Below are 14,148 nucleotides of genomic sequence, written 5' to 3' on the forward strand. Positions count from 1 at the left end.
GAGGGTGTAACTAGAGCCCAAGTGTGTGACAGTCAGATGAAAGTGGCCCTTACCCAGCAAAGCCAAGTGGCTTAGTGTGGGGCAAGTTCATGCAAGAACTTTCTCTACTTCTCTCCCAGATCCTCCTCAGGATCAAGGTCAGTGCTCTCCCAGAATGTTTAAAGGCAGAGAGAAGAATTACCTTTTAGGGCTAACTTGTTTCCCCCAAAATCTCCAACTTTTTTTTTCTTGTTTAGCCATTGTACAAAATTGGGAAAATGTACACCTTCTGGGTAGATTCTGCATAGTGGAGAAAAGGCTTGAGAGGTACAAAGACTGGGCTTTACAATCACTACCCCTCACTCCATCATCCTTACCTATTCATTTCCCTGGTAACCCAATCCACAGCCTGGTACCTTCCCCACTGTCATTTCTGCTGCATTACAGACACAGACTTGCAAATGGCTATGGTTGTGACTGAGTTTCTTCGTGACACCTGACCCTTTCTCATGCTGCAAGGAAAGCTTGCTGGGAGGAGCATGGAATCTGGAATGAAGCCAGAGGGCAAAGCTGAAAGGGGTCATTTAAGTGCTGCTACTCAGAGATTCACTCAGAAGACTGGACACAATTCCGAAGGTCACCCAGAAGGAGAGGACAATGTCATTTCTAACCGTGAGTTGAAAAGGCACAGCCTTCAATAATCTCAAGTCACATAAACCAAGAAAGATGTGGGGTATTTTATGAGATGAAAATATGACCATTCCTACTGTGAATGCTTTACTGGGAGTTGTGGGTGTGTGGAAGAGAAACACTGAGGCTAGATATCTTGAGATGCTTGTAGCATGTGGGTTGTGGATCCTGGACCAATGTAACCCTCTGTGAGCATGAGGTGGCATCTGATGAGAGTGAACTCTGCTGAGATGATGTGACTTTAGGTGGGAGGTGGATGACCCACCAGGTCAAGCAGGTGTTTGTGTGAGTGTAAGGGGGTGATTGTACTTTGTCTTCCTCTTTGTGATGTGTGTGTGCACAGCCAGACCAGTGCATGAGCATCCTTATGTGCACAGTGAACAGGTGTGTGTGACTCAGTGAGTGGCATGGCTCTTTGCGACCTGGGTGTGTGTGCTGGGATGTGACTGTGTATTGAAGGAAAAACATGCACGTGGCCTTCTGTGCATGTGAAGGTTCCTCCCCACATGACAGCACCTCTGATGAAGGAACTGTGTGGCTTTTCATGTGTGGCAATGTGGATCCCAGGTGGCTTAACTGGTAGGGATCTTGGAGATTGTGAGTTACCAAGGACTTGTTTCAGATCACTTATGACAGCGGAATGTATGATCAGCAGATGTCTCTTCCCAGTAAGAGTGGGGAAGAGGAATGGAGATTATGGGGGTGATGGTTCCTCAGGTGGGGTCTGCACAGAGTGACCACTGGCTCTTGCCTCCCAGGCTCAGCTTCCCCGTCCCCAGCCTATCCTGTCCTTTTCATTGTGGGACAGGAGGCTTGCTAGAGAAGGATATTAGAGGCCGTGGTTTCAGAGACTGAATCACATAAAATATGCACTCTAAGCTCTGTCTCAACTGAGTCTAAACTTGTTCCTCCACCCATGAAGGAACAAGTCTAGTCTCAGTTCAGACAGAGCTTACAGTGGATATTAATCAACAAAGCAGCTTGGTTCACTGGCTTATGGCTATAATCCCACCAATTTGAGAGACAAAGATGAGAGGATAACTTGAGGCCGGAAGTTTGAGACCAGTCTGGGTATCATAGTGAGACCCTTTCTTTAAAAAACTTTAAATATCAGACTGCCAGAGTGGCAGGCACCTTTCACCCCAGCTACACAAGTGGGGGCAGATGTGTGAGGATCACTGCAGCCCAGGAGTTCAACGTTTCAGTGAGCTATGATCGCACCACTGCACATCAGCCTGGGCAACAGAGCAAGACCCTATCTCAAAAATACAGAAAAATCATCAACCAGTTGTATTCGTCGTAGAAATCAATTATTCCCTCCAGTTATGTCCCTGACCCACAGGCTTCACTTGTGTAAGTACTGGGGCTGTGCTGTCAGTAATGTGTGCCCCTTCTTGGAAGGACGTCCATTGCCCTTGATGATTGTGAGAGTTGAAAATAAGGCAGTTCAGTGTTTCAGGAGGACTCTCCTGTTCTGTTAGGTCACCCCTAACAGGCCCTACACATGCCAGGGATTAGGGCAAAAGTTTTACATGTATTAACTGCTTTATTATGGAGAACTTCCTACAAAGTAGAAATTCATGATAATCCTCCTTGTTTTAGGGAAACTGAGGAAGTCAAGTAACCGATCTAAGATTGCACTGCTAGTAAGAGGCAGAATGAGGACTGGAATCCAGGCTTCTTGGCTCCTGAACCCTTGCTCTTACCTATGGGTCCACCATATCTTCAGGAATATGGGGCCCTGACTGTGGTAGAGTGAAAGGGGAGAGTCCACAGAGTCTGCCCTGTGATCTCTAACCTCCTGCGCCATGGGAATATGTTACAGTAGGGGAGACTGCACCTGACCCTGCACCTCTCACTTACTCTCAATACCCTGGCAGGTGCCATACAAACTGCCTGTGTCTTTGTCTGTTGGTTCCTGTGTGATAATCAAAGGGACACCGATCGACTCTTCTATGTGAGTACTCCATGGTCCAATGGAGGGGGTGGAGGAGAAAGGAGAATATTTGCTAAGAGTTTGACCTTATGTGTGGGTGATGTGGAAATGTCTAATTGGCAGGATGGAGGCCCCATGCAGGTGCAGGTCCTGGAGACCCTCCAGCACCAGGCATGAGACCTGCGGCAACTGCATGTGGGCCAGCCATGGGGCTTAGGGGAGAACACTCAGTGGGTTGGGGCTGTGGCTCTTTATCAAGGGGCATAGAATTTTCAGGGAATGAGGCCGGGCGCGGTGGCTCACGCTTGTAATCCCAGCACGGTCAGGGGTCGGAATCGAAACCAGGGAACCCGTCTCTATAAAATAAAAAAAATTAGCCGGGGTGGTGGGGGCCTGTAGTCCAGAAAAAAAAAGAATTTTCAGGGAATGAACAAGTCATAGGCCCAAGTCAGTGACTGTGGCTCAGTTTTCATCTGGGGATGAGGAGATGAGGAGCACAGAATCTCCCTGCCTGGGGGCAGGAGGAGCTGAAGCATCCCCACAGGGACCAGGCCTGCAGTATCATCAGACAGACTTTTTCCCTGGGTAAATGGGGGAAGGGATTTGTGTGTGTGTCAAGTGTGTGTCTACGCAATGAAGGAACCTGTCCAACATGCTGTGTGCCTTGCCCTCAGCAATGAACCACAGCTGCAGGTGGATTTCTACACTGAGATGAATGAGGACTCAGAAATTGCCTTCCATTTGCGAGTGCACTTAGGCCGTCGTGTGGTCATGAACAGTCGTGAGTTTGGGATATGGATGTTGGAGGAGAATTTACACTATGTGCCCTTTGAGGATGGCAAACCATTTGACTTGCGCATCTACGTGTGTCACAATGAGTATGAGGTGAGCACCCCAGGAGCTCCCAGTACCCAGGCTCTTTGGGATCCCAGAGCAGGAGTCAGCTCTCATTGACCTGGCCTCACCAGTCCCTAGGGGCCCATGTCCCATAACTACCCCTGCCCCAGGTTTTCATCACAGAGCACCCTCTGCTTGCACTGCCATCCTCAGCTCTTTCCCAAATCTGACCAATGTCAAGGTCGGCTCACCATCCATTTCCCCCCAAGTGGAGAATCTCCTCTGTCTTTTCACATAGTTTTCATTTCTACTTATGCCATTATTTAACTTTTCATGTAGCTGAATGAATACAATATACTTAAGAAAAAAGTTTTTTCTATCAATCAAAAATTATGTCTTCGTCTCACTTTTGGGCCCCAATTCTACTCATACGAACAACATTACCAGATCTCTGCTCTCCTTCAGAGAGAATCCTCTTTTTTTTTTTTTTTGAGACAGAGACTCACTTTGTCATCTAGGTTGGAGGGCAGTGATGTGATCTCAGATCACTGCAACCTCCACCTCCCAGATTCAAGCAATTCTCTTGCCTTAGCCTCCCAAGTAGATGGGATTACAGGTTCATGCCACCACACCTGGCTAATTTTTTTATTTTTAGTAGAGACGGGGTTTCACCATGTTGGCCAGGGTGGTCTTGAACTCCCAGCCTCAAGCTATCAGCCCAACTCAGCCTCCCAACATAGTGGGATTACAGGCACATGCCACCATGCCAACCCCTTCAGAGGAAATCTTTGCCTATGGAAGCATATAGATATGTCTATGATTTCATTTGTTTTTAAGTAAATCCTGGTATAAGTTGCTCTACACATTACGCTTTAGGAACTAAGTTGGTTTTTCATCAAAGAATATATCTTGAAGACATTATCAATCCATGTTTCTGCTTCAATTGTTTATTTGGGCATTGAAGTTGTTTCCAGTATTTTGCTCTCACAAATGATGCTGTATTAAGCTTTCAAATAAATCCTTTTGTCATTACCAACCTCCCAATACTTACATTGGGATATAATTACAACAAATGAAAAAACTGGTTGAAAAACATGTGCATTTTAAATTTGAAAAATTAATACTAATAAGATGACTTTCTCTATAGCCTCAATATAAGGAATACATCCATACTTTGTTACCTTCTCTAAAAAGTAGGCCAGAAGATTCACATCTTATTTGGATTCAAGTGAGGGATCTTTTCCTATGCTTGGAAGTTGTCAAAGATAATATCCTATGTTACACAAGACCTGTCCTCCTTTAACTCTCTAAGAACACTGGGTTTCATTCTTTGCCACTAACACCTCAGATGTAGGCTACTCCAAAGAGGAACTGTGCCATCAGTAGTGAAAGACAGTCACAGTTCGTGGAACTGAAAAGTATGCATTTCAGTGAACATGGTCTAGCACTAACCCTGTGGCAGGTCCTGTGCGAGATGCAGGGTCTCAAGTTCCTGAGACACAGTTGCTGGTAATGGGGTTGTCCAGGTTAGAAGGGAGGCTGAATAAACAGGGACTGTGTGACACAGAGTGTATAACTTCACTAGATGAGAGGAAACATTAGAAATAAGGTCAGCAACTGTCTCAAATAGGCACAAAACGTAATCTGTAAACAGAAGTGTATCTACAACATTCGCTTGTATGACTAGGAGTTTTCTTGGGGAATGTTATTGGTACTAGGGCAGAGTAGAGAAGAGGCTGAAAACTTGTTGGGTGGCGTACTGTCTTTCTGATGCATTTTTCCTCTTAAAGGTAAAGGTAAATGGTGAATACATTTACGCCTTTGTCCATCGAATCCCGCCATCATATGTGAAGATGATTCAAGTGTGGAGAGATGTCTCCCTGGACTCAGTGCTTGTCAACAATGGACGGAGATGATCACACTCCTCATTGTTGAGGAAACCCTCTTTCTACCTGACCATGGGATTCCTAGAGGCTGCTAACAGAATAATCCCTCCTCAACCCCTTCCCCTACATTTGGTCATTAAAACAGCACCAAACCACACATGATTTGGTTCTTGCTTTAAGAGGGGGAAAGAGGACGTGATCATCCCCAAAAGGGGCCAGGGCATTCTATGGGAGGCATCAAGAAATCAAAGGGGATAAACCTTCCTGTGACAAAGGGAGTGAGTGACAAGGTCCGTGGAATGATAAGACATTAGGAAGAGCATCCTTCTATAGTATGTAGTTGACGTCAGACAGTCTGAACCAAAATACTTACCCAATCTCAGATGACTCACGGCACTTAAATGTTAGATAGCTATTTACAGCCACACAGGTGTACCTAGTAGCTTTGGGGAAAACCTATAACTTTAGGAAAATTATGTGGAATTTCTTAATTTTTTCATTGTTCTCAGGATGCTTATTGTGTATGAACACTGTGCCTGGCTTTGTGCGGGCTGCTGTGAAGGAAGTGAAGAAAAAGATGACAAGTTTTGCATGTAAAGTTTTCAATCCAAGCAATAGAGAATCACTGGAACCCAGCGATTCCCCTTAAAGAATCCCAATTATTCTTATTTGCAAATATTTGAAAAGTTTTTCATTTTATGTGAGGAGAATCCAGGGGTTTCTCTTTGGAAACAAATGGTCATGGTTTTAGATCAGAGAACATGTAGATTATTATTGGAATAGACACAATTCATGTACATGGACACAGTGAGCAGACCCTGCTTTGCTGCTATTCCTGTGATAAATTGCAGCATAGAAAACCGCCCAACCCATATTGGCTAAAAGCAATCTTTTATTTTGATCTCTCCCAGCTTTACAGATTTACTGAATTCATGTGAGTGGTAGATCATGTGATGGGAGTCACGTTACTTGAGAGATCTTTTAGGCTGGGATTTCAAGGGAGGCTTTACTCTTGTCCAATTCAACACTAGGGCTGAGTGAACACCTGGAAACTGGCTGATTATTTCCTTCACTACCTCACCTTCCCATTCACACCTTTAATTTCCTCAAATAGACTCTCACAGTTCTTAGACTTAATGAATAGTGACTGGCTTTCACCAAAGTAAGCCTTCAAAAAGGCTCATGGAGAAGGTGCACAGCATCACAGGACCTACCTTTGAATGGCAGACAGTGTCACTTCTATGACTTTACATTGATCGAGTCACACAGACAGCCCTAACCAAAAGGAGAGGATTCCACAAGCTGTGGTTATTGTGACTATAGTCATGAGGGGCCATCCTTGGCAACTAGTTCCATTCAGAACTACTTCCCATATACCAAAAACACACCCTGTAAGGAATTTCTGAAGGCATACAATTATAGGAACAGGCCTCAGAGTAAAGTGCAGTGTCTTATCTAATCAGGATATGGTGTCTACGATGTGACTACAACTTATCACTTGCAAACTCTCTCAACATGTGCATCAAAGGAACACATCTGCTTTATACAAATCAAGCAAAGAAGACTGAAGGAGACAGGAAAAAGGCAATGAACACACCTATTTTAGAGGGGCAAAATAAAATAGACAGCAGTCACTAATCTGTATCATTGGTGAAACCAACCAGACACCTATTTTTATTTTCTCTGGGAATGTTTCTCGGTAGCACTTGCCCTCACCCTCCATTCTCAGCTTCTTGGAGTTCCTACCAAGATGGCAGAATGACAGCCCTTTCCCTATACCTCGCTAATTTTATATTTTTAGTAGAGATAGGGTTTCACCATGTTGGTCAGGCTAGTCTTGAACTCCTGACCTCAGGTGATCTGCCCGCCTTGGCCCCTCTCAAGTGCTGGGATTACAGGCGTGATTCACCTTGCCTGGCTTCTAAATTCATGTTATGGAGACTCATTTTCATGGTTAAAATGTCCTGAATTGACTGTGGCCTGTTGGGAGGTGGGATGGAGGAAGCTACTTATGGAAAATGAAGAAGAAAGGGAAGCACACCAGAAGTAAGAAAGTGTCATCAATTTTTACATCAAAGACTCCAGGACAAAGAGAAAGTACAAGTAGCCTGTTTTCATAGCTGACCATTGAACTGCAGACTGCACCTGCATCTACCAGGTTCTTCTGAATAATCCCAGTTTTAAATTTTTGACCTGATATTCATGAACAAAGTGCTACTGGTCAGACCTTTGTCCAGGTTTAAGCTTCAGAAAATAAGGTCTTTATGCAGTAAGAGGCCTGGTTAGGGTTATGATTCTGCCTTGGGGCATCTGCCACTTCTTTTTTTTTTTTTTTTGGAGACGGAGTCTCGCCCTGTCGCCCAGGCTGGAGTGCAGTGGCGCAATCTCGGCTCACTGCAAGCTCCGCCTCCCGGGTTCACGCCATTCTCCTGCCTCAGCCTCTCCGAGTAGCTGGGACTACAGGCGCCCGCCACCACGCCCGGCTAATTTTTTTTGTATTTTTAGTAGAGACAGGGTTTCACTGTGGTCTCGATCTCCTGACCTCGTGATCCGCCCGCCTCGGCCTCCCAAAGTGCTGGGATTACAAGCGTGAGCCACCGCGCCCGGCTGGCATCTGCCACTTCTGACCTGGAGGTAACCTTGGCATCTACTATTTACCTCCACATTTGAACAGCCAATGATGGGCTGAGCACAGTGGCTCACATCTGTAACTCCAGTACTTTGGGAGGCCAAGGCAGGAGGATCACTTGAGGCCAGGAGTTCAAGACCAGACTGGGCAATATAGTGAGACCTTGTCTCTGTAAAAACAAACAAACAAACAAGCAAACAAAACCGAGCATGGGTGGGTGGCAGGAAGCAGATCAACCTGGGAAACCATTAATCTGAAAGCTGGAAGGACCCTTAGACCAGCCCCCCATTAACAGATGAGACTCTGCCCTGGGATTATAGCCTAAGGTAATACATTGAGCTTTTCTAGAGATTTGAAAATAATCAATCCTAAAACTCCCAAGCATACTGCTACTGTTTGCTATTTAATATTTTCTAGTCCGGGTGCGGTGGCTCACACCTGTAATCCCAGCACTTTGGGAGGCTGAGGTGAGCGGATCACCTGAGGTCAGGAGTTTGAGACCAGCCTGGCCAACATGGTGAAACCCCATCTCTACTAAAAATACAAAAAATTAGCTGGTCATGGTGGTGCATGCCTGTAATCCCAGCTGCTTGGGAGGCTGAGGCAGGAGAATCCTTTGAACCCGGAAGGCAGTAAGTTGCAGTGAGCTGAGATCATGCCATTACACTCCAGCCTGGGCTACAAGAGTCAAATTCTATCTCAAAAATAGTAACGATACTAATATGTTTTCTACAAGTAAGGGGTTACTTTGTATTGCGAACTGGTGTGAAGGGATCCACCATGTGTAAGCTTTTGGATTGATGACAGTTATTTCTAGATCATGGAGGTGGGAGTGCTTGTTGATCATCTTCTTTGTTCTTTGTTATATTGATTGATATTTTTAAAACTAGAATGTTTATAACAATAAAGTCATAAAAATAAGTAACTAAAATAAAGTAAAATAATCTAAAAAGCCTGGGTGTGATGGCTCACGCCTGTAATCCCAGCACTTTGGGAGGCCGAGGCGGGTGGATCACCTGAGGTCAGGAGATCGAGACCAGCCTGGCCAACATGGTGAAACCACATCTCTACTAAAAATACAAAAATTAGCCGGGCATGGTGGCAGGCACCTGTAATCCCAGCTACTCAGGAGGTTGAGGCAGGAGAATCACTTGAACCCAGGAGAAGGTGCTTTCAGTGAGCTAAGATCATGCCATTGCACTCCAGCCTGGGTGACAAGGGCTAAACTCCATCTCAAAACAAAACAAAAAGAAATCTAAATATAATTGAGTTGAATATTTGAACTTTTTATTGACATTTCAAATTAGATTCTAATTCAATTTAAAAGAGCATCTCATAGAAGCAGATGTACTCAATTATATTAACTCTGTGGTTTCATTTAAGAATTTGTTTTGTGAAGGGACACAAATCCAGCCAGATTTTAACAGTGTATAAATGTGTATGTATTAATTTAATTACAATGACAATACTCTCAACTCCCCATTTGAATAAAGGAGCGCATCTGATCTCTGTTCTGGGGCATCATGCACTGTATGTGTGTGGAAATACCGATGCCTTCAGCTTTGGGGCAGGCTCAGTGGGACCTGGAGTGCTGGAGCCCCTGGGCCATTCACCTCTGGCCACAAAAGTCATTGTATATTTACCCCCAACTGCTATAGAAATATTATTTTCAGTGGTTGTCATGATGCAAAAGAAAAGAAGCATGGAGATTTATTAAACCTTTACATATAAGTTATGTTAGTAAACAAAGTGAACTTTCTTCTGGCTTAACTAAAAAATCTATACTAGTATTTATGCCTTTTGGAAAATAGAGATGCCAATTTAAATATTATGAAGCAAAGCAACTGATTATTAGGTAAGACAACCAATTACAACTGCAGAATTTTAGAGGTTATGGGTTAAATGTATAAGAATATTTCATAGCAATAATCTTTTAAGACTATGTGAAGAGACTCACAGTGAAGCAGAAATAGAACAGAATTAATAATACTGTGTATGCTCTCAGTTCACCAATTTATCAGAACTAGCTTTATGATTCAGGAGGGCGTCTGCTCTTTTGCAATTGGAAGAAAAGAAAGAATATTTTATTTTTTGACTCTTTAGATTTTCTTCACTAACAGTATTTCCACGGCTAAGTAAGGGAGTTGCAAGTAGCACCAAGAGAAAAAAGCAGGCTTCAGCAGCTTTTAAAATATGGTCTTAAAATATGGAAAATGGAGCCATGTGTGGTGGCTCACGCTTGTAATCCCAGCACTTTGGGAGCCTGAGGTGGGAGGATTGCTTGAGGCCAAAAGTTTGGGACCAGCCTAGGCAGCATAGCAAGATCCCCATCATTACAAAAAAATAATAATTTTTTAAAAAGTTAACTGGATGTGGTGATACATGCCTTAGAGTCCTAGTTACTTGGGAGGCTGAGGTAGGAGGAGCTCTTGAGCCCAAGAGTTCAAGTCTGCAGTGAGATACAATTGCACCACTGTACTCTAGCCTGGGAAACAAAGTGAGACCCTCTCTCTCTCTCTCTCTCGCTATATATATATATCTATATTCCATATATCTATATTCCATATCTGTATATTCCATATCTATATTCCATATCTGTATATTCCATATCTATATTCCATATCTGTATATTCCATATCTATATTCCATATCTGTATATTCCATATATATATTCCATATATATATGGAAAAGGGAAGGGGCCAAGGATATCAAAAGCATTATTGAAGAAAAGGAAAGATTTCTCCTGCCAAATATCAGAAGTTTTATAAAGCTACAGCAATTAAGATAGTGTGGTCTTCACTGATAAACTGACCAATGAAACAGAATAGAGAGCTCCCAAACAAATCTCCACAAATTTAATCTTTGATATGTGATGCAGGTGACATGGCAGATCAGCAAACAAAGAAAGGACTTTTCAATAAATAGAAAAGAAAAATAATGGTTACTGATATAGGAAACAAAATGAAATTATATTCCTTCTTCGCTCTATATACAAACATTAAATTCCAGATGGGCCAAAGACTTACATGTCAGAAACAAAACTTTAAAACTTTTAGTGGAAAATGTAAGTGAATGAGACACAAAAAGCCATTTAACCATTAAAAAAGATTAGATGTTTTGACTATCACAAAATTAAGAACTTTTTACATCAAAAAGTGAAAAGATAGGCTGGGCATGGTGTCTCAAGCCTGTAATCCCAACAGCAGATCACCTGAGGTCAGAAGTTTGACACCAGGCTGGCCAACATGGTGAAACCCCATCTCCACTAAAAATACAAAAAATTAGCCAGGCATTGGTGGCAGACACCAGTAATTCCAGCTACTTGGGAAGCTGATGCATGAGAATCATCTGAACCTGGGAGGCAGAGGTTGCAGTGAGCCACCGTACTCCAGCATAAATGGCAGAGTGAGACTCTGTCTCAAAAAAAATGTAAAAATTAAAAAATAAAAGTAAAAAAGTGAAAAGATAAACTATAAACTAGAAGAAGATATTTGCAGTACCTAAAACCTATGAAAGATTAATATCATATCAACAAAGTAAAAGGAGCTCCTATGAATTAATTTTAAAAATAGCAACCCAAAATAAAATTGGGAAAAGACATGAATAGGGATTTCACAAAAGCAAATGCCCCCAAAACATAAAAATTTTCTCACCCTCATTAGTAATCAAGAAAATGCACAAGATACTACATATCTATTCTCTCCACAAATATTAGGAAGTTTGACAATACCAAATGTATTAGTCCATATTCACACTGCTGATAAAGACATAACAGACTGGGAAGAAAAAGAGGCTTAATGGATTTATGGCTCCACATGGCCGAGGAGGCCTCAGAGTCATAGCAGTGGATGAAAGGCACTTCTTACATGGCAGTGGCAAGAGAATATGAGAAGGAAGCAAAAGAAGCAAAAGACAAAACCCCTGATAAACCCATCAGATCCTGTGAGACTTATTCACTATAACAAGAATAGCATGGGAAAGACCAGCCCAAGGGATTCAACTACCTCCCCCTGGGTTCCTTCCTCAACACCCAGGAATTCTGAGAGATACAATTCAAGTTGAAATGTGGGTAGGTACATAGCCAAACCATATTAATCTGCTCCTGGCCCCTCCAAATCTCATGTCCTCACATTTCAAAACCTATCATGCCTTCCCAACAGTACCCCAAAGTCTTAACTCATTTCAGCATTAACCCAAATGTCTGCTGTCCAAAGTCTCATCTGAGATAAGGCAAGTCTCTTCTGCCTATGAGCCTGTAAAATCCAAAGCAAGCTAGTTACTTCCTAGATACAATGAGGGTACAGGTAATTGAGTAAATACAGCTATTCCAAATGGGAGAAATTGGCCAAAACAAAGGGGTTACAGGCCCCATGCAAGTCAAAAATCCAGCCAGGTAGTCAAATTTTAAAGATCCAAAATGATCTCCTTTGACTCCATGTTTCACATCAAGGTCATGCTGATGCAAGAGGTGGGCTCCCATGGCCTTGTGTAGTTCTGCCCCTGTGGCTTTGCAGGGTATAGACCACCTCCTGGCTGTTTTCATGGGCTGATGTTGAGTGTCTGAAGATTTTCCAGGCTCACAGTGCAAGCTATCACCATTCTGGGGTCTGGAGGACAGTGGCCCTCTTCTCACAGCTCCACTAGGAAGTGCTCCAGTAGGGACTCTGTGTAGGGGCTCCAACCCCACATTTCCCTTCCACACGGCCCTAGCAGAGGTTCTCCATGAGAGCCCCACCCCTGTAGCAAACTTCTGCTTGGACATCTAGGCGTTTTCATACATCCTCTGAAATCTAGCTGGAGGTTTCCAAATCCCAATTCTTGACTTCTGTGCACGTGCAGGCTCAACACCAGGTGGAAGCTGCCAAGGCTTGGTGCTTGCACTCTCAAAGCCATGGCCTGAGTTCTATGTTGGCCCCTTTCAGCCATGGCTGGAATGGCTGAAACACAGAGCACCAAGGCCCTAGGCTACACACAGAACAGTGATCCTGGGCCCGGCCCACAAAACCATTTTTTCCTTGTAGGCCTCTGGGCCTGTGATGGGAGGGGCTGCTGTGATGACCTCTGACATGCCCTGTAGACATTTTCCCCATTGTCTTCGGGATTAACATTCAGCTTCTTGTTACTTATGCAAATTTGTGCAGCCAGCTTGAATTTATCCTCAGAAAATGGCATTTTCTTTTCTATCACATTGTCAGGCTGCAAATTTTCCAAACTTGTATGCTCTGCTTCCTTTATAAAACTGAATGTCTTTAACATCACCTGAGTCTCCTCTTGAATACTTTACTGCTTAGAAATTTCTTCCACCAGATACCCTGAATCATCTCTCTCAAGTTCAGAGTTCCACAAATCTCTAGGGCAGGGGCAAAATGCTGCCAGTCTTTTTGCTAAAACATAATGAGAGTCACCTTTGCTCCATTTCCCAACAAGTTCCTCATCTCTGTCTGAGATCACCTCAGCCTGGACCTTATTGTTCATAACACTATCAGCATTTTTGTCAAAGCCATTCCACAAGTCTCTATGAGGTTCCAAATTTTCCCACATTTTCCAATCTTCTTCTGAGTCCTCCAAACTGTTCCAAACTCTGCCTGTTACCAAGTTTCAAAGTCGCTTCCACATTTTTGGGTATCTTTTCAGCAGCACCCCACTTCACTGGTACCAATTTACTGTATTAGTCCATTTTCACACTGCTGATAAAGACAAACTCAAGTCTGAGAAGAAAAAGGGGTTTAATTGGATTTACAGTTCCACATGGCAGGGGAGGCTTCAGAGTCATGACAGGAGGCAAAAAGCACTTCTTATATGGCAGCAGCAAGAGAAAATGAGGAGGAAGCCAAAGCAGAAACCCTTGATAAACCCATCAGATCTCATGAGACTTATTCACTATCATGAGAATAGCAAAGGAAAGACTGGCCCCCATAATTCAATGACCTCACCCTGGGTCCCTCCCACAACATGTGGGAATTCTGGGAGATAGAATTCAAGCTGAGATTGGTTGGGGACACAGTCAAACCATATCACCAAATACGGAGAGACTGTGGATCAACAAGATCTTCTCAAATTAATACAGGAGGTGAGAGTTTAAATTAGAACAACCACTTTGGAAAATAATTTGGATTATCTTATAAAAATAAGCATTCTTATATTTTATTGCACAGAAATTCCTCTACCATAGGCCCTGGAGAATCTCTTG

At 43.3% G+C, this 14,148-nt stretch overlaps 1 protein-coding gene across 1 annotated transcript; it reads left to right on the top strand.

Moving 5' to 3' along the window:
- Positions 1-587: 587 nt before the first annotated feature.
- Positions 588-5,482, top strand: LOC116480701 (galectin-16). The gene is made up of 4 exons (XM_032172954.2): positions 588-651; positions 2,550-2,626; positions 3,280-3,490; positions 5,233-5,482. The coding sequence occupies exons 1-4, from the start codon at positions 637-639 to the stop codon at positions 5,356-5,358; spliced, it is 429 nt and encodes a 142-aa protein (XP_032028845.1). The 5' UTR covers positions 588-636; the 3' UTR covers positions 5,359-5,482.
- The last annotated feature ends 8,666 nt before the right edge of the window (positions 5,483-14,148 follow it).

The sequence above is a fragment of the Hylobates moloch genome, unplaced genomic scaffold, assembly GCF_009828535.3.
Source record: "Hylobates moloch isolate HMO894 unplaced genomic scaffold, HMol_V3 SCAFFOLD_13, whole genome shotgun sequence".
In the NCBI taxonomy this organism is placed as follows: Eukaryota; Metazoa; Chordata; class Mammalia; order Primates; family Hylobatidae; genus Hylobates; species Hylobates moloch.